This window comes from Archocentrus centrarchus, chromosome 18, assembly GCF_007364275.1.
Source record: "Archocentrus centrarchus isolate MPI-CPG fArcCen1 chromosome 18, fArcCen1, whole genome shotgun sequence".
Taxonomy (NCBI): domain Eukaryota; kingdom Metazoa; phylum Chordata; class Actinopteri; order Cichliformes; family Cichlidae; genus Archocentrus; species Archocentrus centrarchus.
In genome coordinates this window covers 8,963,306-8,988,985 of record NC_044363.1, presented here as the reverse complement: position 1 = coordinate 8,988,985, position 25,680 = coordinate 8,963,306, and the positions used below count along the sequence as shown (strand labels likewise).

General features: G+C 40.7%; 2 protein-coding genes across 2 annotated transcripts; one reads left to right on the top strand and one right to left on the bottom strand.

Moving 5' to 3' along the window:
• Window positions 1–394: 394 nt before the first annotated feature.
• Window positions 395–2,619, bottom strand: LOC115796978 (uncharacterized). The gene is made up of 3 exons (XM_030753474.1): window positions 2,615–2,619; window positions 681–1,984; window positions 395–621 (listed from the first exon to the last, which is right to left on the bottom strand). Exons 1-3 carry the CDS (start codon window positions 2,617–2,619, stop codon window positions 395–397), a joined length of 1,536 nt encoding a protein of 511 aa, XP_030609334.1.
• A 12,835-nt stretch (window positions 2,620–15,454) lies between these two features.
• LOC115796685 (uncharacterized) lies at window positions 15,455–25,680 on the top strand. The gene is made up of 3 exons (XM_030753051.1): window positions 15,455–15,518; window positions 15,679–15,722; window positions 23,788–25,680. The coding sequence occupies exons 2-3, from the start codon at window positions 15,715–15,717 to the stop codon at window positions 25,376–25,378; spliced, it is 1,599 nt and encodes a 532-aa protein (XP_030608911.1). The 5' UTR covers window positions 15,455–15,518; window positions 15,679–15,714; the 3' UTR covers window positions 25,379–25,680.

Here is a 25,680-nt window from a genome sequence, read left to right as displayed (position 1 = left end):
CACATGAAACACTCTGTTCCTAAAATCTGTTTATTGAACATAATGAAGAATTTAAAGCCTTTGAAAGAACACAAGTGAAGTGAAACCAAAGAAAATCAGTGATGAGAGTTCAGAGTTCAGTTTAAATGTGGAGTAAAAACAGTGACAGAGATGGTGGAGCTCAGCAGAGAACACAGAGCAGCTCTGTGAGGCTGTGGATCCTCTTCATAAACAGCTGTAACATCAGGTACAGATCAGGCTTCTTGATCATCTCTCTACAGGACTTTGCTCAAAGAAATTACAGAAGGAAAACATATAGAACACATTTGAAAGATGATCACATTTACATTTTAATTCCACCTGTCAAAGTTATAATGAAATATTCTTGTTGTCTGTCTGCTCATGATGTCATTCTTCACTTAAACAGTTTACCAAACTTGTACCACTGAGCTAATCTGGTTCCTTCATCCACTCTGCTTCTCTTCTCCTCCAGCTTCTGGACCTTCTCTCTGTCTCCTTCCTCCTTCATCTTCTCAATCAGGAAGTCCAGGTGGTCAAGAGTGGATGCTGAATCAGCTTTCAGGGCGATCTGCTCCAGTTTGAGGACATATTGGTAGGACTCATCCAGTAACTGCTTCTTCTCTGTTATCAGTCGGTTCATTTCTTCATTCAGATTTTCCAAAAACTCAACTTGTTCTTACTTTCTGATTTATTCTTCTCAAACTTCTCTTTCAGATGATTCAAAGTCTTCTCAACGCTCCTTGTTTTGGTCACATAGATCCACTCTTCTTTCACATGATCTGATACAGGACACTTGTTGGTACAAACGGTACAGCAGCCATCTTTCATGACCGCACAGCTTTCAGGATTATTGGCCCATGTGCAGTCTTTAGGATAGTGACAGGTTTCTTCACAGTGTGTACAGTTAACAGCTGCTACATAGAACCACCCAAAGAACCACCACCTCTGACCTGTGAAATCTTCTTTATCTTTGTAGACCTCATTAACTTTTATTTTGAAGTTCTTATTCTTCTTCATCTCTTCTTCATTTTTCTTCAGAGCTTCTTGAATCTGTTTGATTTCTTCCTGTTTCTGTTCAGTGGTCTTAATTCTGTCTTTCAGGTTTTCGATGCAGGCCTTCAGTCTGATGCGTGAATTCATGACTTCAACTGTTTTCTTTGTGTTTTGAGGTGCAGTTATTGTTACAAAGGCAGTGAATTGACTCATTCCCCTCTTTGATACTTTCCATGCAAACTCCAAACTCATCTCATTTTCTTCTGTTCTCTGTTCTTTCTGTAGGCTATTAAACAGGAAGTGAGTTGGTTGATTCTTCTCATTTCTGGCACATTTAATACCAGCATCTTCAAGAGCTTGGAGAGCATTTTTAGGTGTTACTCCGTCTGAGTGTGTGATGAGAGCTACAATGTTTTTCTCCACATCGTTTCCAAACAGAGACATCACTGAATTGAAGATGTACCTCAGTCGGTCACTCACTCGATTCTCACTCGCCTTTATCACCAGACCCACTGCAGTAACCTCACGAACTCCATCATCTGATCGAAACAAGTCAAATAACCTCTTTATGACGATGTCATCTTTATCAGTGCCTCTGGTGTCTCCATATCCAGGAGTATCGATGATGGTCAGAGAGTAGGGCAGAGTTTCATCTTCAAACCCAAAGATCTCATACACGATCACATCTGATGTCTGACTTTCTGTCTGCTTTCTCTTCTCATCCTCCACGATCTGAAACCAGACCTCATCCTCAAACTTCACTCCTATGCTGTAGTTGAGCAGAGAGTTGATCAGAGTAGATTTTCCTGTTCCTGTTTCACCCACAAGTAAGATGGTTTTATTTATCTTGTTTGGATTTCTTTCACCAACAGTCAGTCTGGTCAGATAATCAGTTTTCTTTTTTTCTGGTTTCAGCTGGTAGACAGCAGGAGGTCCTGAAGAGATCAGAATACTTTGGGAGATGAAGTTCTTGTATTTAGCTGAGATATTCCTAAAAGGCAAAAGTAAAAACTAACTTAGTACACGTTTATGTAACAGTAATGATGATACATTTTTATTTTCGATCATTCAGTTTCTGATTTTCGACCCTAAAAATTCAATCTACAGATGTTATGGACCATCTAAATGTCAGAGCAGTACACTTCTGACACACAAACACTGACAGCTGCATTCAGTTTTTAGATTTGTATTTAACTTTGTTGGATTGCCTTTTTATTATCTTCTTTGAATGCTTTGATTTGCTTCAGTGGATCAGGAGAGCATTTTATGCTACAGGAACCTTTACAGGGTTAGATGAGATGCTGCAGTGGTGATGACAGCAGATTTGGTGATGGGTTTCAAATGTGGGTTAAATGTAAGTGAGGAATCAGAGAAGATGCTCAGAGAGGAGGAAGAAACCATGTGGATCAGGGAGAGCAGAGTCTTCACTGCTGCTCATCAGTGATCTTCATGAAACATAGACTTAAGACCCATCTTCTTAGACAAGGTTTGAATTAATATTTTTCTGATTGTTCCTCACATTAAATATTCCATGTTTCCTGAAATGTGATGGTATTAGAACCTTTCTGTAGTTTAATTTCAGTTCTTTAGTGCCGTGTGTTTTTCTGTTATTAATAATTACCCCATGCATGTCAGTGACCCAGTTTCCAAAAAGTTGTGATTTTAAGGAAAATATAAATAATACAACTTGTCTGTGTCTCAAGAGCCTGAAAAACGTGACTGGACTTCTTTCATTTTTTTGTTTGATTTTTTTGAAGATGTTTCATGTCTCATCCAAGAGGCTCCTTCAGTTCTAAAACCCCAAATAGTCCCAGGTATTTAAACCCTAGTGGGGGTTGTAACCTTTGGAGGTGGTTGTTGATCCACTATTATTCATGTGCATCATCATCACAGGAGCCAATGTGTGAAAAAAGGCATGGGTCATTACCAGCAGGGGTTTCAGGTGAAACCACTGTGTGACCTTGCCCCACGCAGGGGCGCAGCTATATACTTTCTGAGGTGTATGCGGACACATTTTTAGGCGCCCCCCCCCCCCCCCCCCCCCGCCCCCCTCAGGGGCGGGGGTGGTAATGCTAATTAGCAAGCTAATACTAACTGCTAAAAGCTGCTCCCGATTGTTAATTGAGTGAAGGGGCCTACACATGTAACCAAAAAGCACATCTAAAGCATAATCACAGTCTTTGTGAACCTGTAGTTACATTTCTCAGGTTCATGTCATTTTTCTTGAAGGCCTTTCACAGCTCCACTGGTGCTGAAAACTAATGTTTGACTATGGCTTTCTGAATACAGCTATCGATTATTTTCAGAATCGAGTATTGTATCAATTATTCCATCAATTAATCAAGTAATCGGATAAGAAATATTTTTTCATACTAACAATTCATCTGCACATTTTAACTTCCGTACTGCAGTTTTTCTCTATGTCACATGTGTCAGACTCAAGGTCTGCGGGCCACTTCCGGCCCACGATCTAACTTTATACGGCCAGCAAGATGATTTCATATAGCTATTATTAATAGCCCATGGGTAAATGTGCTCCCACCACTTATACTACAAATTCCACGCACTGCAGCAGCTACAGGCAGGCCAAGAACTGTGCGCTAACCCGTTTTCCCTATTGCCGATTGATCAGTGATCAGCGGATAAAACATCGGTCAGCACTTTTACAGTGACATTTAAGCTGCCTGACTCCCCAAAAAATGACCCAACGAAAAGTGGAAAACAGGGATTTTCCAAACAGGGGGAAGGCAAAAGACCTGAACGCGGACATCGGAGGTAAACCATCTGTCTCTTTTCCTTACTTGCGCTCCGGGGAAAGAGCGGATTGGTGGGACAGATATGGAAAAGATGAAGAGGAGACCTGCACAGGTGAGCTGAGAGTGCATCACTGCGTCACACAGCAGGAAACGCTGCGCAGCAAAGTCCTGAAGACAGAACGCGTCATAAACACCGAAACACAGACAGGGAACTTTGTAAGAGGCAGTTTCAGTCTTTTCTGGAGTAAATAGTTTCTGAATTTGGTGACGCGCCTTATTACACAGGTGCGTTGAGCTGCCTGAGGAAATCTGTCAGTTCATAGAAAGTGAAGGAAAAGCCTCAGCAGGGCTCCGGGATGAAAGGTGGCTGAGAGTCGACTTTTCTCATGAAGCATCATAATGCGTCCCTGCAGCTTTGGGGACTGGACCGCGTGATAACTTGTCTCCACCGCTGTTTGCAGCTGCGCTATTTGCTGATAAACTGGACACACTGCAATTTATGCAGCGTTTTTCCGACTGTGAAGCGCAGAAATTCACATTACAGTTTTTACCTGAAAAATTAGCAACTTTTCATCAGTTTGAAATATATTCATTTTTCCTAATGTGATTTTTGAAGGATAATATAATTTTATATTTTATTTAATGTGTTGAGGAAAAAAGCTGCTGTATTCCGGCCATTCAAATTTATTTTACTGATTTAAATAAATCCTGTTTGCTAAATGCAGAGACAGCAGAGCTCCGAAAGTGAAGCGTCTCAGCCTGGCGCCGCGCCTTGCGATCAACCACTAGCTAGAACACTACACACACACACACACACACACACACACACACACACACACACACACACACAACGCACCATCCGCATCCTCTCAACGTTTACTGTGTTCATGTGTGCAGATCACTTATTCATGGACTTATAAAATACAAGACTTCTATGACATAATTTACCGACTCTCTTTAAATGGGACAGGAGGAGGGGAGGTGAAGGAGCACAGGGGCGCCTAATCAGCGCAGCGCCTCTGTTATTGATCATGTCATATGCACAGCTGTTAAATACAGAAAATGCAACTGGAGAAATATTTTCCCACATCGTTTTGGCGCCCCCCTCTTGTGCGGCGCCCCTATGCATTGCATATAGATGGCGGCGCGCATAGTCGCAGCGGCTCAGTGCTCTCCTTTTCGGTGCTCTGTGAAATTGTGTATGTTGTTATGTGTGCTTCAACTGTGGCTCAACACATCACCATTATGTCGGGCGGACATTATAACATACAGACGGCACGAACTCCTACATATAGGAGCACAAAGTGAGCAGGCGGTTATGGCTGACTTCCTCCACTCTCACAACATCCCGGTGGACATCGCCAGACCACCTGGCTCTTTGTGGTTCATCATCCCTGTGAGGGGGGGTCGCAGACGGAGACGGCGCAGAGAAAGGAGGCAGAAAAGAGGCGGCAGAGCTGGCGTTTTGGAGAGGCTAGTAAACGGCCTCATAGACCTCCGTTACCCAGTGTTTTCCTCGCCAATGTAAGATCACTCCCGAATAAAATGGATGAGTTGAGACTGCTGGTGGCTACAAACAGGACCGTGAAGGACTGCTGCGTTTTGCTGTTCACTGAGACCTGGCTTCATTCATCCATTCCTGATGCAGCCATCGAGCTAGCCGGCAGGACAACGCACCGGCATGACAGAATGCGGACCTCCGGTAAGAGCAGAGGAGGGGGTGTGTGCTTGTATGTAAACAACAGCTGGTGTACAGACAGTATGACTGTGAACAGCCACTGCTCTCCGGACCTGGAGTACATGACTGTTAAATGCAGGCCCATCTATCTGCCCCGTGAGTTTACAGCTGTTTTGATCACTGTTGTTTATCTTCCCCCTGATGCTAATGCTAACTCGGCTGTTAGTCTCTTACATGACACGGTTTGCATTCAACAGAGCAGATATCCTGAGGCTGTACACATCATTGCAGGAGACTTTAACCATGTCGATTTAAAGACTGTTCTACCCAAGTTCCATCAGCATGTTAAATGCCCTACAAGAGGGAACAACACACTGGATAAAGTCTACTCTAACATCAAGCTGGGTTTCAGGGCTGTGCCACTGCCACATCTGGGCCAGTCAGACCATCTGTTCCTGCTTATGATTCCAGCATACACCCCCCTCAGCAAAACTGCTCTTTCTACATCTAAGACTGTTCAGACCTGGCCTGAAGGTGCCTCTCAACAGCTGCAGGACTGCTTTGAAACAACTGACTGGGACGTATTCAAGCACCAGGACCTGGAGCAGTACACCTCGGCTGTTCTGGACTACATCAAGTTCTGCACCGACACTGTAACTGTGGACAAGAATATCCGGGTTTTTCCAAATAGAAAGCCATGGATGAATGGAAAGGTGCAGAGCTTACTCAGAGAGAGGAACATCGCCTTCAGAGCTGGTGATGGGGCGCTTTACAGCGCTCCCAGAGCCAACCTGAAGAGGGGCATCAGGGAGGCCAAGGCTGTGTATAAGAGGAGGATTGAGGACTGTTTCCAGAGCCACGACTTCAGGCAGGTGTGGCAAGGGGTTCGGCCTATTTTGAACTACAAACCCAGCCTGTTAGTTGATCAGCCTAACATCAATCTGGCAGAGGAGCTGAACAGCTTCTTTGCACGCTTTGAGGTACAGCAACCAGAGACAGCCATCCAACATCCATCAGCAGGCAGCAGCAGCATCCTCAGGCTGCAAGAGCAAGAGGTGAGGCGTATGCTGGAAACTGTGAACCCCAGGAAAGCTGTGGGGCCCGATGGTGTCTCTGGACGGATACTGAAGGTCTGTGCGGCTCAGCTGGCTGGTATTTTTACCAGCATTTTTAACCAGTCCCTGAGCCAGGCTGCTGTCCCTTCCTGCCTGAAGTCCTCCATTATCGTCCCCATCCCCAAGAAGAACACTATCAGAGGTTTGAATGACTACAGGCCAGTAGCACTCACACCAATTGTTATGAAGTGCTTTGAAAAGCTTGTCCGGGCTCACGTCATCTCCAGTCTCTCCCCCAGACTAGACCCCCACCAGTTTGCCTACAGAGCCAACCGGTCCACAGAGGACGCCATTGCCACGGCCCTCCACTCTGCCTTCTCTCACCTGGAGCAGGGGGGGAACTACGCTCGGCTGCTCTTTGTGGACTTCAGCTCGGCGTTTAACACCATCCTTCCTGGCAGACTGGTGACTAAACTGTCAGATCTGGGGATACCACGCTCCACCTGTCTTTGGATCAAGGACTTCCTGACAGACCGTTCCCAGAGGGTAAGAGTAGGTCCCCACCTCTCTTCAGCCATCAGCCTCAGCACCGGCTCTCCACAGGGCTGTGTGCTGAGTCCCCTACTCTTCACCCTCTACACACATGACTGCACCTCCATACATGCCAGTAACTGCATCATTAAGTTTGCGGATGACACCACTGTGGTGGGGCTCATATCAGGCGGGGATGAGTCAGCATACCGGGACGAGGTGCAGCGGCTGTCAAGGTGGTGCAGTGAGAATAACTTGATCCTGAACACCACTAAGACAAAGGAGATGGTAGTAGACTTTAGGAGGACAACACATGTCATTCAACCTCTGTTCATCGAGGGGGATGAAGTGGAGCTGGTTTCAGATTTTAGGTTCCTGGGAGTACATCTGCAGGATGATTTGACCTGGAGTATCAATACGACCAGCATTGTCAGGAAGGCCCAACAGAGACTGCATTTCCTGAGGGTTCTTAGGAGCAACCATCTGACCCAGAATCTGCTGGTGTCCTTCTACCGTTGCTCTGTAGAGAGCATCCTGACCTACTGTCTGTGCGTGTGGTTCAACAGCTGCACAGCAGCAGACAGGAAAACACTCCAGCGAATCATCAACACGGCTCAAAAGATCATAGGCTGTCCCCTGCCCTCCCTCCAGGAACTGTTCAATGCCCGCTGCCAGAGGAGGGCACAGAACATCCTCCAGGACCCCTCACACCCTGGACACTCCTTGTTTCAGCTTCTGCCATCAGGCAGACGTTTCAGGACAATGAAGGCCAGAACAAACAGACTGAGGAACAGCTTTTATGCCAGGGCTATCATTGAACTGAACTCTGTGTGGTTTGGACAGTGATGTGGGGTGGTAGTGCTGACTGTGTGCGTGCGTTGGTGTGTATTGGGGCTAGATTCATCTTAATTTACTATTGTGCACTGTATTTTAGTAATCATTTTATCACTCATATTTTTATTATTTTATTATTTATTGTCTGAGGCACCTAGAAAGGAATGCATTTTAAATTTCGTTGTGCAACTTCTGTGTACAATGACAATAAAGATTCTGATTCTGATTCTGATATAGTGCATACCCCCTTTTTGTGCCACTGGCCCCACGCTATCATGTGACCTATTGAGGTCACCTGAAGTAAGTTGTGAGTTAGGGTTGAGGCGCCTGGGAAGGGAAATAAATAAAAGAAGCACATTGATTTTTTTTATGAAATGTCAGTACTTAAGCATTTAATTCTGATCTTAAAGTACGTCACTGCACTGAACTACACCTTTGAATTAATTAATTTTAATAATCACTCTTCTGGGATTTTAGTACTTTTAGGCTTCAGAGCTGCATTTGATAACATGGATCACGGTATCCTCATCTCCAGGATTCAGGAATGTGCTGGAAATATGTAAATTCCTCTCAGGTTTGATCTCATTATTATTTTTTTAATGCCATCTTGTGTTACTGCTTTTGACAAAGTGATTTATATTTGCATTCGTATTATAGTATTGTTGTTTGTTTCTTTGTCGGTGCATGGGTCAGCACCTCATTACTGTTCTGATCTTTTAATCTTTCCAGCGTGATCACTGAGATCTGCTGATCAGAATCTCCTGATCCACATTAAACACGCCGGAAATTTTTTTTGAGCTGTTTTGGTTTATATCTTTATATGTTTGATTGTCATCATGCTCTGTTATCACTTTAATGCAAATAAATGGATTTTATTTTCAAATGATTAAAACACTGTTTTCTTGTTTAAAATGGGACAAAAACAACAAACAACAAAACTGAGAAGTTTGATTTAAACCAAGATAAAAAAATTTTTAGAAAATGAATAGAATGTTTTATAAAAGCTGGGACATGAATAGCAAAAGACTTGAAGATTTTAGTTTTAACCATTTAGGATTAATTCTTTTTTTTTTAGAATTTGTGGATTCCAACATCTACAGATCATAATATTAAATGACTGAGAGAATACTGAGGCTGAAAACAGATCTTTAAGCAGCATGGCATCAAAACAGACCTGATGCTGAAAGAAAAACATGGGCTGTCAATCAAAGTTTAGAGGTGTGTAGTTTAGATCAGGTGTGGTCTGAAAATGAGCACTGACTGTCAAAAAGCCTTTTTCTGCCCCTGTAACAGTAACAGCTGGAGGTAGAGATTGAGCAGAGCTACAAATACTAGATTGGCAGATCTTGAAGGTCTATGACAGCAAGAATTTAGCAGTAAAATTGTAGTGGCCTGCTACGCCCCACCTCACAGGGACAGAAAAACAAAGTCTGCCATAACGGTCAGGTTTATGAACAAGAAGCTGATTCTAACATGAACATCTAACAAACAAAACTTATGGGAACAAGAACAAGGAATCAAAAATAGTGATGAAAGAATGCAAAGACGGATGAAAATGGGGAACTATAAAATCTTGTCTGCTTGCATTGTCAACACAAGCTGAGGAACAAGACTGTGTGGATGATCAGTTATACAGAAAACATGAATTATAAATTTCTAGATTTGTGTGAACAGATAAACTAAGAATAATGGAAAATGCTCTGTCAATAATACACTGCAGCTGTAGAGGCCTCTATAGAGACTCCAAAGCTCACTTTAATGGTGGCTGTATGTGAGCTGTTTATGATTGACAGGATCAATAGTAAAGGAGGAGGAGTTACTCTGTATGTTGCTGCACCTCTGAGATGAAGAATTTGAAATCTGATCCCGCTTAAGCAGAAAAATGGTAAAAGAAGAAAAACTGAAGATGAAAAATGTGCACACAATCAAAGTTAGATGTAGACTCACTGGAGGAGGAGCTGTGGAGCAATTTTGCTACTTCTGTTGTCGGGTTTTTTTGCGGCTCTCTCCCCCTGTTGCTCTTACCAGGCGGAGGGGAGACCAGTGGAAGCAAATGCACCTTGAGAAAAGCTCCACACTTCACAGAAACTCACTGGAGATGAGCAGGTTTCGTTTCCAGGATTTATTGAAGCACAAAGTTAAACAAAGTACAAGATAGCAAAAAGTTAAACAAAATGCAAGAAAGCAAAAAGCCTCCCGAGAGTGAGTGCCTTGGTGCTGTTATAAGGTGGTAGAAAAGCAAAGAAATAAACGTCCAGAGTTAACAGAATATAAAAAACAGAAGCCCTCTCGGGAGTGAGAGCCCAGCAGCCGCTGCAAACACGGGTGAGAGGAAGAGCAAAGAAGAGCGCTCCCTCCCAAGTTTGCCATGCCCTTATATAGCCCAATCTCACACCTCCTCCAGCTGTTATCAGGGGAGGGGACATATTAAGATGCTCCTTAAGCAACAGTTCTATGAATTGATCTCGGGGGGCTAGCAAAACACCCATCTTTCCCACGTTCCGAAGTCCAGGTGCGCCTCTGCCCCTCCCCTCGGGATTCACTCCGGCTACTCGCCCTCCCCTCGGGAGAAGCTGGGTCAAAAGTGCACTGTGTAAAAGGGGAAGCTCCTCACAAAGGTGGGGGCTAGCATTACTTAATGGAAAAATCCCAGGTCGCGGCAGGCCTTTTCCACCTACCTATGCAGTGCTCCAGTGTGTGAGTGACAATATAGGTGACAAATAATACATAATGTGACCATTAATTAGAGTGTGTGATTAATATATATATAACAATACATGATATAAAAATATTGATAGAAAATACTGATGTCATCAAGATAAAAATACACGACACTGTCCTGCTGGCTTAGCTAGCCCCCACTAACATGATAAGTTATCCAGCTCAGCTATCTGGCAGTGACTCTTAGTATGCAAATAAAACCAGCTTTAAACAGCATGTGCTCTATGACAGGCTAAAATGAAACTGTCATGTGACTGGGACTGTGCTGTGAGACTGATGGACTGAAGTGTCAGATTATAGTGAGCTACAGAGCATTTGTTTGGTCAGAATTACACTTTGTGGAATGCAGGATGCAGAGTTTCCCATATCTCTACATATTCTAATATCAACCTTATTCACCACATCAGACCTGATGTTTTTTTAGAGAATTGTAAAGGGTAAATCGTTTAATTCTAAGCTGCACACCTGCACTCACCTCCTCTCTCTATCTCCTCTTTCTTTGACCACCGTGATCAACTCTCTGTGCATCATTTAGTGCTCATCATTAACTTACTGCTGCTTTTATTAATTTCAAGAGATAAAAGCAGAAAACTTTGAAATTAGATACATACTTTAAAGGGACACTGAATGTTGTTATATAACTAACGATTAGTTATAATTATTAAACATTATGAATATATATGTTCTTATTGTAGATAATGTGCTATTTTGTTTTATTTTTTGGTTCTTTGCACACTCATATGGATGCTGGTTACATTTTATTCTGAGTAATGGTTTCATTCATTTTCTGTTTTTTTTTTAGATGGAAAGGTGTTGTTATGTTTTGTGTTGAAGAACATTATTGCCTAAATTTAAAAGTTGCATTTTTGAGGAAAATGCTGCATCTGTTGCTTTTATGGGCATAGAGGAACCTAATTATTTATTGTATTATTTATCTCTATCTTGGATCATCTGGAGATTTGAATTTGAGGTTCAAATATGAAGCCTGTTTTCTTCTTAAAATAGCCATTTTTCATCTTAAAGGCTTTGAACTCCGCCGATCATAGTTTTAAAAATAGGATCTCCCAAGCAGAATCTTGGGCCCTCAAAAAGCTGGAAACAGCTAGAATCTAGAAACATTTAATTGATTAAAGCTGAGATAAATATCTGTTCTTGACCATAATAGAACAATTTGTCTTCTTTTACTAGTTTTACCATTTTACTATTTTTTTTTACAGACTTATTAGAAATTTTTGTGATGTTTTTCTTTTGGCCAAATTTGATATAACCTGATTTTATTTCAGATAAATTATGTTTAAGATTATTTCATCCAATTTTTTTTTTTATTTTATTGTATTTTATTTTATTTTAATGTACTTTTCTCCTACTGAAGGACCATTACATTTTTTATGAATTTACTTGATATTTGTCACTTTAATTCATTTTTAAATTTATTATTGGCGCAAATTAAATTTTTGGTCTCATGTCAATTATCTGTCAATCATGTTGAACTGCACTAAACTGCCTTAAAGGTGATTACAATTATAAATAATATAATTATAAAGATTATAATGAACACATCAATGAACAATTTATTAAACCCCATCTGTAAAATTTTATGATTTAGTTGATCCTGACACTACACCAAAAAAGCACAAAATAAAAAAATAAAATAATCTCCTTCTAATGTTTATTAATTTTAGTTAAAGAGATAAATGATAAATTAACCCTAACCCATTAAAAAAAAGCAGGTTGGATATTAATTTACATGTGTATCTGAAACAGTTTAAACGCGTAGATAATTTTAACTACCGTATTTTCCGGAGTATAAGTCGCACTTTTTTTCATAGTTTGGCTGGGGGGTGCGACCTATACTCCGGAGCGACGTATATGTGACATTTATAACACATGAACCAAAATACTCCAGCCACTTGACATCTCCGTGAACTGCAGCTTTAAGGCAGTCTTGCGTAACCTGTGGGCGCAGTGGATGATGGATGGAGAGCACAGCTTAACGGCAACTGGGAGAATGCGCCACCCAACTTTCCTGGAAGTCATTGGATGGATCAAGAAAACATGGGCTTCAGTGACAAACCATCCTGTTGGGATTCAGAAAGGCTGGAATAATTGGAACTGCAGCTGACGACGAGTCTGACTAACGCGACACAGAAGAGGAAGCGGCGCTTCGTCTACGGAGTGTACGGAATTGTTTAGAAGTGACACCGAGGATGAAGAATTCAATGGATTGATGGTTTGGTTAACTTGTTAGTATGTTCTTTATGCTATGGTTATCTGAATACTTAATGTTACGTTAACATACCGAACACGTGTTCGTTGTGCGTCATGTAGCTAAATGTGTTACGTTAGCGTAACGTAGGCGTAACCGTGTTCGTCCTGTTCTTTAATCCATTATTATTTTAAATTGCCGTTCAAGATGGTATTTCTGCTCTGGGTCTCAGATTCTATCAACCCCCCCCCCCCCCCCCCCCCCCCAACAAAAAGTGCGACTTATAGTCCAGTGCGACCTATATATGTTTTTTCTAATTTATTATGCATTTTTTGGCTGGTGCGACCTATACTCCGGAGCGACGTATAGTCCGAAAAATACGGTATGTATGATGACATATTAGAACATGAAGCTAGCATTTTGTTTTATCTGTTAACTGTACTTATTGTACTTACAAGCCATGGTGATGATCTCCACAGAGTCAGTGAAGTCTGGTCTCTGGATTAAAACAAACAAAATTAACTGAACTGTAAAACTGTTAAAATAGATCAAACAGAGCTTTTACAGGCATATTCTTAAACATTAATCACTGATAAACATAGCAGACTTTTGAAAAGGTCTGCTGCTCCAACATTTGTGAAAACGTGATTTTTACCTTGCTGTTAGTTTCAGGAAGCTCTCTGATGCTGCAGAGGCAGAAAGAGCAGAGACGAGTGAGAGCGCAACGTTTTTATATGCCTGCAGCCTCATATTGAAAGTGAAACACAAAGAGCAGAGAGGAGTGTGAGTTCATAAGACCATCAATAACCACGTGACTTCTTTGAAACACCAGACTTATCTGGAGTAAATCAATCAATTGTAATTTTCAGAACTCCACTACAGTCAGGCAACATTAGATATTTAGACAGAAATCTTTCTGCCAAGCTATCAGGCCCATACCTTTGAATCATACTCCTTTTCTAAAAACAATAGAGGATGATCTCACACGTTGGAATGCTCTGTCTATATCTCTCAAGGGAAGGGCTGCCACAGTTAAAATGATGATTCTGCCTAAAATCAATTACCTGTTCTCCTTGATTCCTGACAAGTATTCTGTTGCTGACTCATCTCTGGTCTTGTCCTGTTGGACCTCAGTGCAGTAGTTTGAATCATATTTATCTAATAGACTCCAATTTGTCCATGTAAATGGGGAGTCTTCTTCACACACTAAGGTTAATTATGGAGTTCCACAGGGTTCTGCGTTAGGACCAATTCTATTTACATTATACATGCTTCCCTTAGGCAGTATTATTAGAAAGCATTGCATCGATTTTCATTGTTATGCAGATGATACTCAGCTTTACTTATCAATGAAGCCAGATGACACACATCAATTAGTTAAACTGCAGGAATGTCTTAAAGACATAAAGGCCTGGATGACCTCTAATTTCCTGCTTCTAAATTCAGATAAAACTGAAGCTCTTGTACTCGGCTCCACAAATCTTAGAAACATGGTGTCAAACCAGATATTTACTCTGGATGGCGTCACTTTGACCTCCAGTCACACTGTGAGAAATCTTGGAGTCATTTTTGACCAGATTTGTTCTTCAATGCACATATTAAAAAAACATGTAGGACTGTTTTTTGCATTTGCACAATATTTCGTCGCCTTGCTGTGACATAATTGGCCTACAAATGCAGCCTTTGAAGGATGCGGCCCCTCAATTTGGACACAGCTATCCGGTTGTTAAGTGATGATGTAGATTCCATTTATGGGTCCAAACTGTCATGTGATCAATATGCTGTGTCCCTGGTTGTTTTAACCGATCTGACTCGAAAAAAACACACTCAGCTGTGATTTTACCGATGAGAAAGAGAAGCAGAAATGGCTGCAGTTGATTAGGTATGTTACAATTATCTTTAATAGTGAACAGTTATTGGTTATGCCATTGCTGTTTATTTAGGAGCGTCTGGACCCAGAAATGACATCAGACTTAAAGACCGGATAGGTTACGATACTGTGCTCCTCCTTCGTGTAGTTTTGTGTCTGATGTGCTACATTAAATAAATGTGCTGAGTTATACAAGAACGTGCCTTACTTGTCACACGATTACAAAAAGCTTGTTCTAAATCCAGCCATGGCCTGTCTAAAAAGCTTGATTTGATCCAGTTTAAAATATATTAGAATCTGTTGGCTGAGAAGTGATAAAAGTTTAGAAGTTCTAGACCACCACTGTGTTTTGCCTTTTGTAAAGTATTTAAACTTATTCTTTATGTCTTATTCTTCCATAAAAAAATTTAAATTTCGAGGACCTAAACCAAGCAACAGAATGTTTGTCAGGAATCAGTGAGAACAGGTAATTGATTTTAGGTAGAATCATCATTTTAACTGTGGCAGCCCTTCCCTTGAGAGATATAGACAGAGCATTCCAACGTGTGAGATCATCCTCTATTGTTTTTAGAAAAGGAGTATGATTCAAAGGTATGGGCCTGATAGCCTGGCAGAAAGATTTCTGTCTAAATATCTAATGTTGCCTGACTGTAGTGGAGTTCTGAAAATTACAATTGATTGATTTACTCCAGATAAGTCTGGTGTTTCAAAGAAGTCACGTGGTTATTGATGGTCTTATGAACTCACACTCCTCTCTGCTCTTTGTGTTTCACTTTCAATATGAGGCTGCAGGCATATAAAAACGTTGCGCTCTCACTCGTCTCTGCTCTTTCTGCCTCTGCAGCATCAGAGAGCTTCCTGAAACTAACAGCAGGTAAAAATCACGTTTTCACAAATGTTGGCGCAGCAGACCTTTTCAAAAGTCTGCTATGTTTATCAGTGATTAAAGTTTGAGAATATGCCTGTAAAAGCTCTGTTTGATCTATTTTAACAGTTTTACAGTTCTTCAGTTAATTTTGTTTGTTTTAATCCAGAGACCAGACTTCACTGACTCTGTGGAGATCATCACCATGGCTTTGTAAGTACAATAAGTACAGTTAACAGATAAAACAAAATGCTAGCTTCATGTTCTAATATGTCATCATACATAGTTAAAATTATCTACGCGTTTAAACTGTTTCAGATACACATGTAAATTAATATCCAACCTGCTTTTTTTTTAATGGGTTAGGGTTAATTTATCATTTATCTCTTTAACTAAAATTAATAAACATTACAAGGAGATTATTTTATTTTTTTATTTTGTGCTTTTTTGGTGTAGTGTCAGGATCAACTAAATCATAAAATTTTTACAGATGGGGTTTAATAAATTGTTCATTGATGTGTTCATTATAATCTTTATAATTATATTATTTATAATTGTAATCACCTTTAAGGCAGTTTAGTGCAGTTCAACATGATTGACAGATAATTGACATGAGACCAAAAATTTAATTTGCGCCAATAATAAATTTAAAAATGAATTAAAGTGACAAATATCAAGTAAATTCATAAAAAATGTAATGGTCCTTCAGTAGGAGAAAAGTACATTAAAATAAAATAAAATACAATAAAATAAAAAAAAAATAGATGAAATAATCTTAAACATAATTTATCTGAAATAAAATCAGGTTATATCAAATTTGGCCAAAAGAAAAACATCACAAAAATTTCTAATAAGTCTGTAAAAAAAATAGTAAAATGGTAAAAATAGTAAAAGAAGACAAATTGTTTTATTATGGTCAAGAACAGATATTTATCTCAGCTTTAATCAATTAAATGTTTCTAGATTCTAGCTGTTTCCAGCTTTTTGAGGGCCCAAGATTCTGCTTGGGAGATCCTATTTTTAAAACTATGATCGGCGGAGTTCAAAGCCTTTAAGATAAAAAATGGCTATTTTAAGAAGAAAACAGGCTTCATATTTGAACCTCAAATTCAAATCTCCAGATGACCCAAGCATTTTAAACTTAGAGATAAATAATGCAATAAATAATTAGGTTCCTCTATGCCCATAAAAGCAACAGATGCAGCATTTTCCTCAAAAATGCAACTTTTAAATTTAGGCAATAATGTTCTTCAACACAAAACATAACAACACCTTTCCATCTAAAAAAAAAAACAGAAAATGAATGAAACCATTACTCAGAATAAAATGTAACCAGCATCCATATGAGTGTGCAAAGAACCAAAAAAATAAAACAAAATAGCACATTATCTACAATAAGAACATAAATATTCATAATGTTTAATAATTATAACTAATCGTTAGTTATATAACAACATTCAGTGTCCCTTTAAAGTATGCATCTAATTTCAAAGTTTTCTGCTTTTATCTCTTGAAATTAATAAAAGCAGCAGTAAGTTAATGATGAGCACTAAATGATGCACAGAGAGTTGATCACGGTGGTCAAAGAAAGAGGAGATAGAGAGAGGAGGTGAGTGCAGGTGTGCAGCTTAGAATTAAACGATTTACCCTTTACAATTCTCTAAAAAAAACATCAGGTCTGATGTGGTGAATAAGGTTGATATTAGAATATGTAGAGATATGGGAAACTCTGCATCCTGCATTCCACAAAGTGTAATTCTGACCAAACAAAATGCTCTGTAGCTCACTATAATCTGACACTTCAGTCCATCAGTCTCACAGCACAGTCCAGTCACATGACAGTTTCATTTTAGCCTGTCATAGAGCACATGCTGTTTAAAGCTGGTTTTATTTGCATACTAAGAGTCACTGCCAGATAGCTGAGCTGGATAACTTATCATGTTAGTGGGGGCTAGCTAAGCCAGCAGGACAGAAGTAGCAAAATTGCTCCACAGCTCCTCCTCCAGTGAGTCTACATCTAACTTTGATTGTGTGCACATTTTTCATCTTCAGTTTTCTTCTTTTACCATTTTTCTGCTTAAGCGGGATCAGATTTCAAATTCTTCATCTCAGAGGTGCAGCAACATACAGAGTAACTCCTCCTCCTTTACTATTGATCCTGTCAATCATAAACAGCTCACATACAGCCACCATTAAAGTGAGCTTTGGAGTCTCTATAGAGGCCTCTACAGCTGCAGTGTATTATTGACAGAGCATTTTCCATTATTCTTAGTTTATCTGTTCACACAAATCTAGAAATTTATAATTCATGTTTTCTGTATAACTGATCATCCACACAGTCTTGTTCCTCAGCTTGTGCTGACAATGCAAGCAGACAAGATTTTATAGTTCCCCATTTTCATCCGTCTTTGCATTCTTTCATCACTATTTTTGATTCCTTGTTCTTGTTCCCATAAGTTTTTTTTGTTAGATGTTCATGTTAGAATCAGCTTCTTGTTCATAAACCTGACCGTTATGGCAGACTTTGTTTTTCTGTCCCTGTGAGGTGGGGCGTAGCAGGCCACTACAATTTTACTGCTAAATTCTTGCTGTCATAGACCTTCAAGATCTGCCAATCTAGTATTTGTAGCTCTGCTCAATCTCTACCTCCAGCTGTTACTGTTACAGGGGCAGAAAAAGGCTTTTTGACAGTCAGTGCTCATTTTCAGACCACACCTGATCTAAACTACACACCTCTAAACTTTGATTGACAGCCCATGTTTTTCTTTCAGCATCAGGTCTGTTTTGATGCCATGCTGCTTAAAGATCTGTTTTCAGCCTCAGTATTCTCTCAGTCATTTAATATTATGAACTGTAGATGTTGGAATCCACAAATTCTTAAAAAAAAAAGAATTAATCCTAAATGGTTAAAACTAAAATCTTCAAGTCTTTTGCTACTCATGTCCCAGCTTTTATAAAACATTCTATTCATTTTCTAAAAAAATTTTTATCTTGGTTTAAATCTAACTTCTCAGTTTTGTTGTTTGTTGTTTTTGTCCCATTTTAAACAAGAAAACAGTGTTTTAATCATTTGAAAATAAAATCCATTTATTTGCATTAAAGTGATAACAGAGCATGATGACAATCAAACATATAAAGATATAAACCAAAACAGCTCAAAAAAAATTTCCGGCGTGTTTAATGTGGATCAGGAGATTCTGATCAGCAGATCTCAGTGATCACGCTGGAAAGATTAAAAGATCAGAACAGTAATGAGGTGCTGACCCATGCACCGACAAAGAAACAAACAACAATACTATAATACGAATGCAAATATAAATCACTTTGTCAAAAGCAGTAACACAAGATGGCATTAAAAAAATAATAATGAGATCAAACCTGAGAGGAATTTACATATTTCCAGCACATTCCTGAATCCTGGAGATGAGGATACCGTGATCCATGTTATCAAATGCAGCTCTGAAGCCTAAAAGTACTAAAATCCCAGAAGAGTGATTATTAAAATTAATTAATTCAAAGGTGTAGTTTCAGTGCAGTGACGTACTTTAAGATCAGAATTAAATGCTTAAGTACTGACATTTCATAAAAAAATCAATGTGCTTCTTTTATTTATTTCCCTTCCCAGGCGCCTCAACCCTAACTCACAACTTACTTCAGGTGACCTCAATAGGTCACATGATAGCGTGGGGCCAGTGGCGCAAAAAGGGGGTATGCACTATATGCAATGCATAGGGGCGCCGCACAAGAGGGGGGCGCCAAAACGATGTGGGAAAATATTTCTCTAGTTGCATTTTCTGTATTTAACATCTGTGCATATGACATGATCAATAACAGAGGCGCTGCGCTGATTAGGCGCCCCTGTGCTCCTTCACCTCCCCTCCTCCTGTCCCATTTAAAGACAGTCGGTAAATTATGTCATAGAAGTCTTGTATTTTATAAGTCCATGAATAAGTGATCTGCACACATGAACACAGTAAACGTTGAGAGGATGCGGATGGTGCGTTTTGTGTGTGTGTGTGTGTGTGTGTGTGTAGTGTTCTAGCTAGTGGTTGATCGCGAGGCGCGGCGCCAGGCTGAGACGCTTCACTTTCGGAGCTCTGCTGTCTCTGCATTTAGCAAACAGGATTTATTTAAATCAGTAAAATAAATTTGAATGGCCAGAATACAGCAGCTTTTTTCCTCAACACATTAAATAAAATATAAAATTATATTATCCTTCAAAAATCACATTAGGAAAAATGAATATATTTCAAACTGATGAAAAGTTGCAAATTTTTCAGGTAAAAACTGTAATGTGAATTTCTGCGCTTCACAGTCGGAAAAACGCTGCATAAACTGCAGTGTGTCCAGTTTATCAGCAAATAGCGCAGCTGCAAACACAGCGGTGGAGACAAGTTATCACGCGGTCCAGTCCCCAAAGCTGCAGGGACGCATTATGATGCTTCATGAGAAAAGTCGACTCTCAGCCACCTTTCATCCCGGAGCCCTGCTGAGGCTTTTCCTTCACTTTCTATGAACTGACAGATTTCCTCAGGCAGCTCATCGCACCTGTGTAATAAGGCGCGTCACCAAATTCAGAAGCTATTTACTCCAGAAAAGACTGAAAATGCCTTTTACAAAGTTCCCTGTCTGTGTTTCGCTGTTTATGACGCGTTCTGTCTTCAGGACTTTGCTGCGCACCGTTTCCTGCTGTGTGACGCAGTGATGCACTGTCAGCTCACCTGTGCAGGTCTCCTCTTCATCTTTTCCGTATCTGTCCCACCAATCCGCTCTTTCCCCGCAGCGCAAGTGAGGAAAAGAGACAGATGGTTTACCTCCGATGTCAGGGTTCAGGTCTTTTGCCTTCCCCCTGTTTGGAAAATCCCTGTTTTCCACTTTTCATTGGGTCATTTTTGGGGTGTCAGGCAGCTTAAATGTCACTGTAAAAAGTGCTGACCGATGTTTTATCCCCTGATCACTGATCAATCGGCAATAGGGAAAACGGGTTAGCGCACAGTTGTTGGCCTGCCGGCAGCTGCTGCAGTGCGTGGAATTTGTAGTATAAGTGGTGGGAGCACATTTACCCGCGGGCTATTAATAATAACTATATGAAATCATCTTGCTGGCCGTATAAAGTTAGATTGTGGGCCGGAAGTGGCCCGCAGACCTTGAGTCTGACACATGTGACATAGAGAAAAACTGCAGTGCGGAAGTTAAAATGTGCAGATGAATTGTTAGTATGAAAAATTATTTCTTATCCGATTACTTGATTAATTGATGGAATAATTGATACAATACTCGATTCTGAAAATAATCGATAGCTGTATTCAGAAAGCCATAGTCAAACATTAGTTTTCAGCACCAGTGGAGCTGTGAAAGGCCTTTAAGAAAAATGACATGAACATGAGAAATGTAACTACAGGTTCACAAAGACTGTGATTATGGTTTAGATGTGCTTTTTGGTTACATGTGTAGGCCCCTTCACTCAATTAACAATCGGGAGCAGCTTTTAGCGGTTAGTATTAGCTTGCTAATTAGCATTACCACCCCCGCCCCTGTGGGGGGGGGGGGGGGGCGCCTAAAAATGTGTCCGCAACTCCGCATACACCTCAGAAAGTATATAGCTGCGCCCCTGCGTGGGGCAAGGTCACACAGTGGTTTCACCTGAAACCCCTGCTGGTAATGACCCATGCCTTTTTTCACACATTGGCTCCTGTGATGATGATGCACATGAATAATAGTGGATCAACAACCACCTCCAAAGGTTACAACCAGGGGCGGACTGGGTAGAAAAAGTGGCCCGGGAGTTCCTGACAGACTGGCCCACTATATATATATCTGTATGTGTGTGTGTGTGTGTGTATACTGTATATGAATCTATACATGGCACGTAGTGTATATGACGTTTATTGTCATATGGACAATATTACTTCCAGCAATAATATGATTACAATAATACAATAATATGGCATAACAAAATAACTAACACACTTAACAACTTGACCCTGACAAAATACAGGGGAAAAACAACTGCAGTAGCCTCTGACCTCTCATCATGTCTTGACCCAGAACTTGAGGACGGACCACCAAACAAGTCAGCAATTTTAAAATTAGTTGCTGCACTATCCTTGAGAGCTTTTCTTTTTTTCTCTCTCAGCTTTCAGCGCCACCTTTACGTTTCGTCGTTTGTTTAGACCCTGGCTTAGACTGCTCCATCTTTATGGCAATGCGGACTTATTTTTTCACGTTTCAGTAGTGTCAACAGTGTCGCGGAGGGATCACATGATGAGTTAGACCCCCTCAGCAGTGTCAGTGTGCAACTGGCGTCTCTCTCTTGACTTGTCACTCATGGGAAGAGAGAAGGGAGATGTAATTAATGTGGCATTAGTATAGACAAGGCTTTTCCAGTTCGTGACTACTTGTATTAATAAGTGACACAGCTGCTGTATGTTTTCGTAGTCCGGCCCGGATTTTCTGGGACAAGTTTTTTTTTTTTTCTGATCTCCGCTGCATGCCGTCAGCCCGCATCAGCTGGCCGGCATGCTCGTTCATGTGTTTACAGGCTCATTCCGCGGCCGCGCGCTAAGCAGATTTGCCTGACTGGAGCGGGGGAGAGGTAATAGGCACCGTTAAACAGCAGCGTGACTATGGGCCGGGGCCGCAGTGCGCGGCAATGGCTCCTCCACGGACTGAGGTGCCGTTTACACGAAGCCGTTTTCACTGGAAACGGTGTCGTTTTGATGCGTTTCAGCCTTTCGTTTACACGATGGCGTTTCAGAAACGATCCGCGTTTACACGAGGACATGTGAAACGATGAAAACGATGTAGTTCCCATGCCAAGCCACAAGTTGGCGTTGGTTTTCTCTTTGCAGTTTGTTTACGCAAGACGCGCATGCGTGGAGTGACACAGTAGGTAGTGCGGCAAATTGTTCATTACTTACAAAACGGCCAATGTGAGAGGTTTTGTGTGGACAGATGATGAGGTTGGATCGCTGCTGCACACAACGCTGAATTACAAAACGGTAAAAACACAGGAAAAGCATAAGAAGCACTCGTGAATCCGCGAGTACTGTTTATCAGTTTGCGCGTGCGCGAAAAACTGGCCGTCGCAACCATAGTGCGCATGTGCGAGTCGAGCGTTTTCAAATCACCCCGGTTTCAAGTGTTTACACGAAAACGCAAGCCGGTGCGTTTCTGAAATGCTCCACTCTGGACCCCGTTTCTGAAACACATCATTTTCACTCTGTTGTCGTGTAAACAGAAGGGCGAAACGCATCAAAACGACACCGTTGTCGTGTAAACGCAAGGCCGAAACGCATCAAAACGACACCGTTTCAAAATGAAAACGGTCTCGTGTAAACGGCACCTGAGTTAAACAGCCGGCGGCCCACTAACCCATCGGCCCACCGGGGAAATCCCCGGTAGTACTGTATGCCAGTCCGCCCCTGGTTACAACCCCCACTAGGGTTTAAATACCTGGGACTATTTGGGGTTTTAGAACTGAAGGAGCCTCTTGGATGAGACATGAAACATCTTCAAAAAAATCAAACAAAAAAATGAAAGAAGTCCAGTCACGTTTTTCAGGCTCTTGAGACACAGACAAGTTGTATTATTTATATTTTCCTTAAAATCACAACTTTTTGGAAACTGGGTCACTGACATGCATGGGGTAATTATTAATAACAGAAAAACACACGGCACTAAAGAACTGAAATTAAACTACAGAAAGGTTCTAATAACATCACATTTCAGGAAACATGGAATATTTAATGTGAGGAACAATCAGAAAAATATTAATTCAAACCTTGTCTAAGAAGATGGGTCTTAAGTCTATGTTTCGTGAAGATCACTGATGAGCAGCAGTGAAGACTCTGCTCTCCCTGATCCACATGGTTTCTTCCTCCTCTCTGAGCATCTTCTCTGATTCCTCACTTACATTTAACCCACATTTGAAACCCATCACCAAATCTGCTGTCATCACCACTGCAGCATCTCATCTAACCCTGTAAAGGTTCCTGTAGCATAAAATGCTCTCCTGATCCACTGAAGCAAATCAAAGCATTCAAAGAAGATAATAAAAAGGCAATCCAACAAAGTTAAATACAAATCTAAAAACTGAATGCAGCTGTCAGTGTTTGTGTGTCAGAAGTGTACTGCTCTGACATTTAGATGGTCCATAACATCTGTAGATTGAATTTTTAGGGTCGAAAATCAGAAACTGAATGATCGAAAATAAAAATGTATCATCATTACTATTACATAAACGTGTACTAAGTTAGTTTTTACTTTTGCCTTTTAGGAATATCTCAGCTAAATACAAGAACTTCATCTCCCAAAGTATTCTGATCTCTTCAGGACCTCCTGCTGTCTACCAGCTGAAACCAGAAAAAAAGAAAACTGATTATCTGACCAGACTGACTGTTGGTGAAAGAAATCCAAACAAGATAAATAAAACCATCTTACTTGTGGGTGAAACAGGAACAGGAAAATCTACTCTGATCAACTCTCTGCTCAACTACAGCATAGGAGTGAAGTTTGAGGATGAGGTCTGGTTTCAGATCGTGGAGGATGAGAAGAGAAAGCAGACAGAAAGTCAGACATCAGATGTGATCGTGTATGAGATCTTTGGGTTTGAAGATGAAACTCTGCCCTACTCTCTGACCATCATCGATACTCCTGGATATGGAGACACCAGAGGCACTGATAAAGATGACATCGTCATAAAGAGGTTATTTGACTTGTTTCGATCAGATGATGGAGTTCGTGAGGTTACTGCAGTGGGTCTGGTGATAAAGGCGAGTGAGAATCGAGTGAGTGACCGACTGAGGTACATCTTCAATTCAGTGATGTCTCTGTTTGGAAACGATGTGGAGAAAAACATTGTAGCTCTCATCACACACTCAGACGGAGTAACACCTAAAAATGCTCTCCAAGCTCTTGAAGATGCTGGTATTAAATGTGCCAGAAATGAGAAGAATCAACCAACTCACTTCCTGTTTAATAGCCTACAGAAAGAACAGAGAACAGAAGAAAATGAGATGAGTTTGGAGTTTGCATGGAAAGTATCAAAGAGGGGAATGAGTCAATTCACTGCCTTTGTAACAAAAACTGCACCTCAAAACACAAAGAAAACAGTTGAAGTCATGAATTCACGCATCAGACTGAAGGCCTGCATCGAAAACCTGAAAGACAGAATTAAGACCACTGAACAGAAACAGGAAGAAATCAAACAGATTCAAGAAGCTCTGAAGAAAAATGAAGAAGAGATGAAGAAGAATAAGAACTTCAAAATAAAAGTTAATGAGGTCTACAAAGATAAAGAAGATTTCACAGGTCAGAGGTGGTGGTTCTTTGGGTGGTTCTATGTAGCAGCTGTTAACTGTACACACTGTGAAGAAACCTGTCACTATCCTAAAGACTGCACATGGGCCAATAATCCTGAAAGCTGTGCGGTCATGAAAGATGGCTGCTGTACCGTTTGTACCAACAAGTGTCCTGTATCAGATCATGTGAAAGAAGAGTGGATCTATGTGACCAAAACAAGGAGCGTTGAGAAGACTTTGAATCATCTGAAAGAGAAGTTTGAGAAGAATAAATCAGAAAGTAAGTACAAGTTGAGTTTTTTGGAAAATCTGAATGAAGAAATGAACCGACTGATAACAGAGAAGAAGCAGTTACTGGATGAGTCCTACCAATATGTCCTCAAACTGGAGCAGATCGCCCTGAAAGCTGATTCAGCATCCACTCTTGACCACCTGGACTTCCTGATTGAGAAGATGAAGGAGGAAGGAGACAGAGAGAAGGTCCAGAAGCTGGAGGAGAAGAGAAGCAGAGTGGATGAAGGAACCAGATTAGCTCAGTGGTACAAGTTTGGTAAACTGTTTAAGTGAAGAATGACATCATGAGCAGACAGACAACAAGAATATTTCATTATAACTTTGACAGGTGGAATTAAAATGTAAATGTGATCATCTTTCAAATGTGTTCTATATGTTTTCCTTCTGTAATTTCTTTGAGCAAAGTCCTGTAGAGAGATGATCAAGAAGCCTGATCTGTACCTGATGTTACAGCTGTTTATGAAGAGGATCCACAGCCTCACAGAGCTGCTCTGTGTTCTCTGCTGAGCTCCACCATCTCTGTCACTGTTTTTACTCCACATTTAAACTGAACTCTGAACTCTCATCACTGATTT

Excerpts from the sequence above, each read along its gene's own strand:
- LOC115796978 (XM_030753474.1), bottom strand. Across the intron at positions 622-680 it reads TGAGAAGAATAAATCAGAAA|AGAAGAAGCAGTTACTGGAT; the intron begins GTAAGAACAAGT and ends GACTGATAACAG.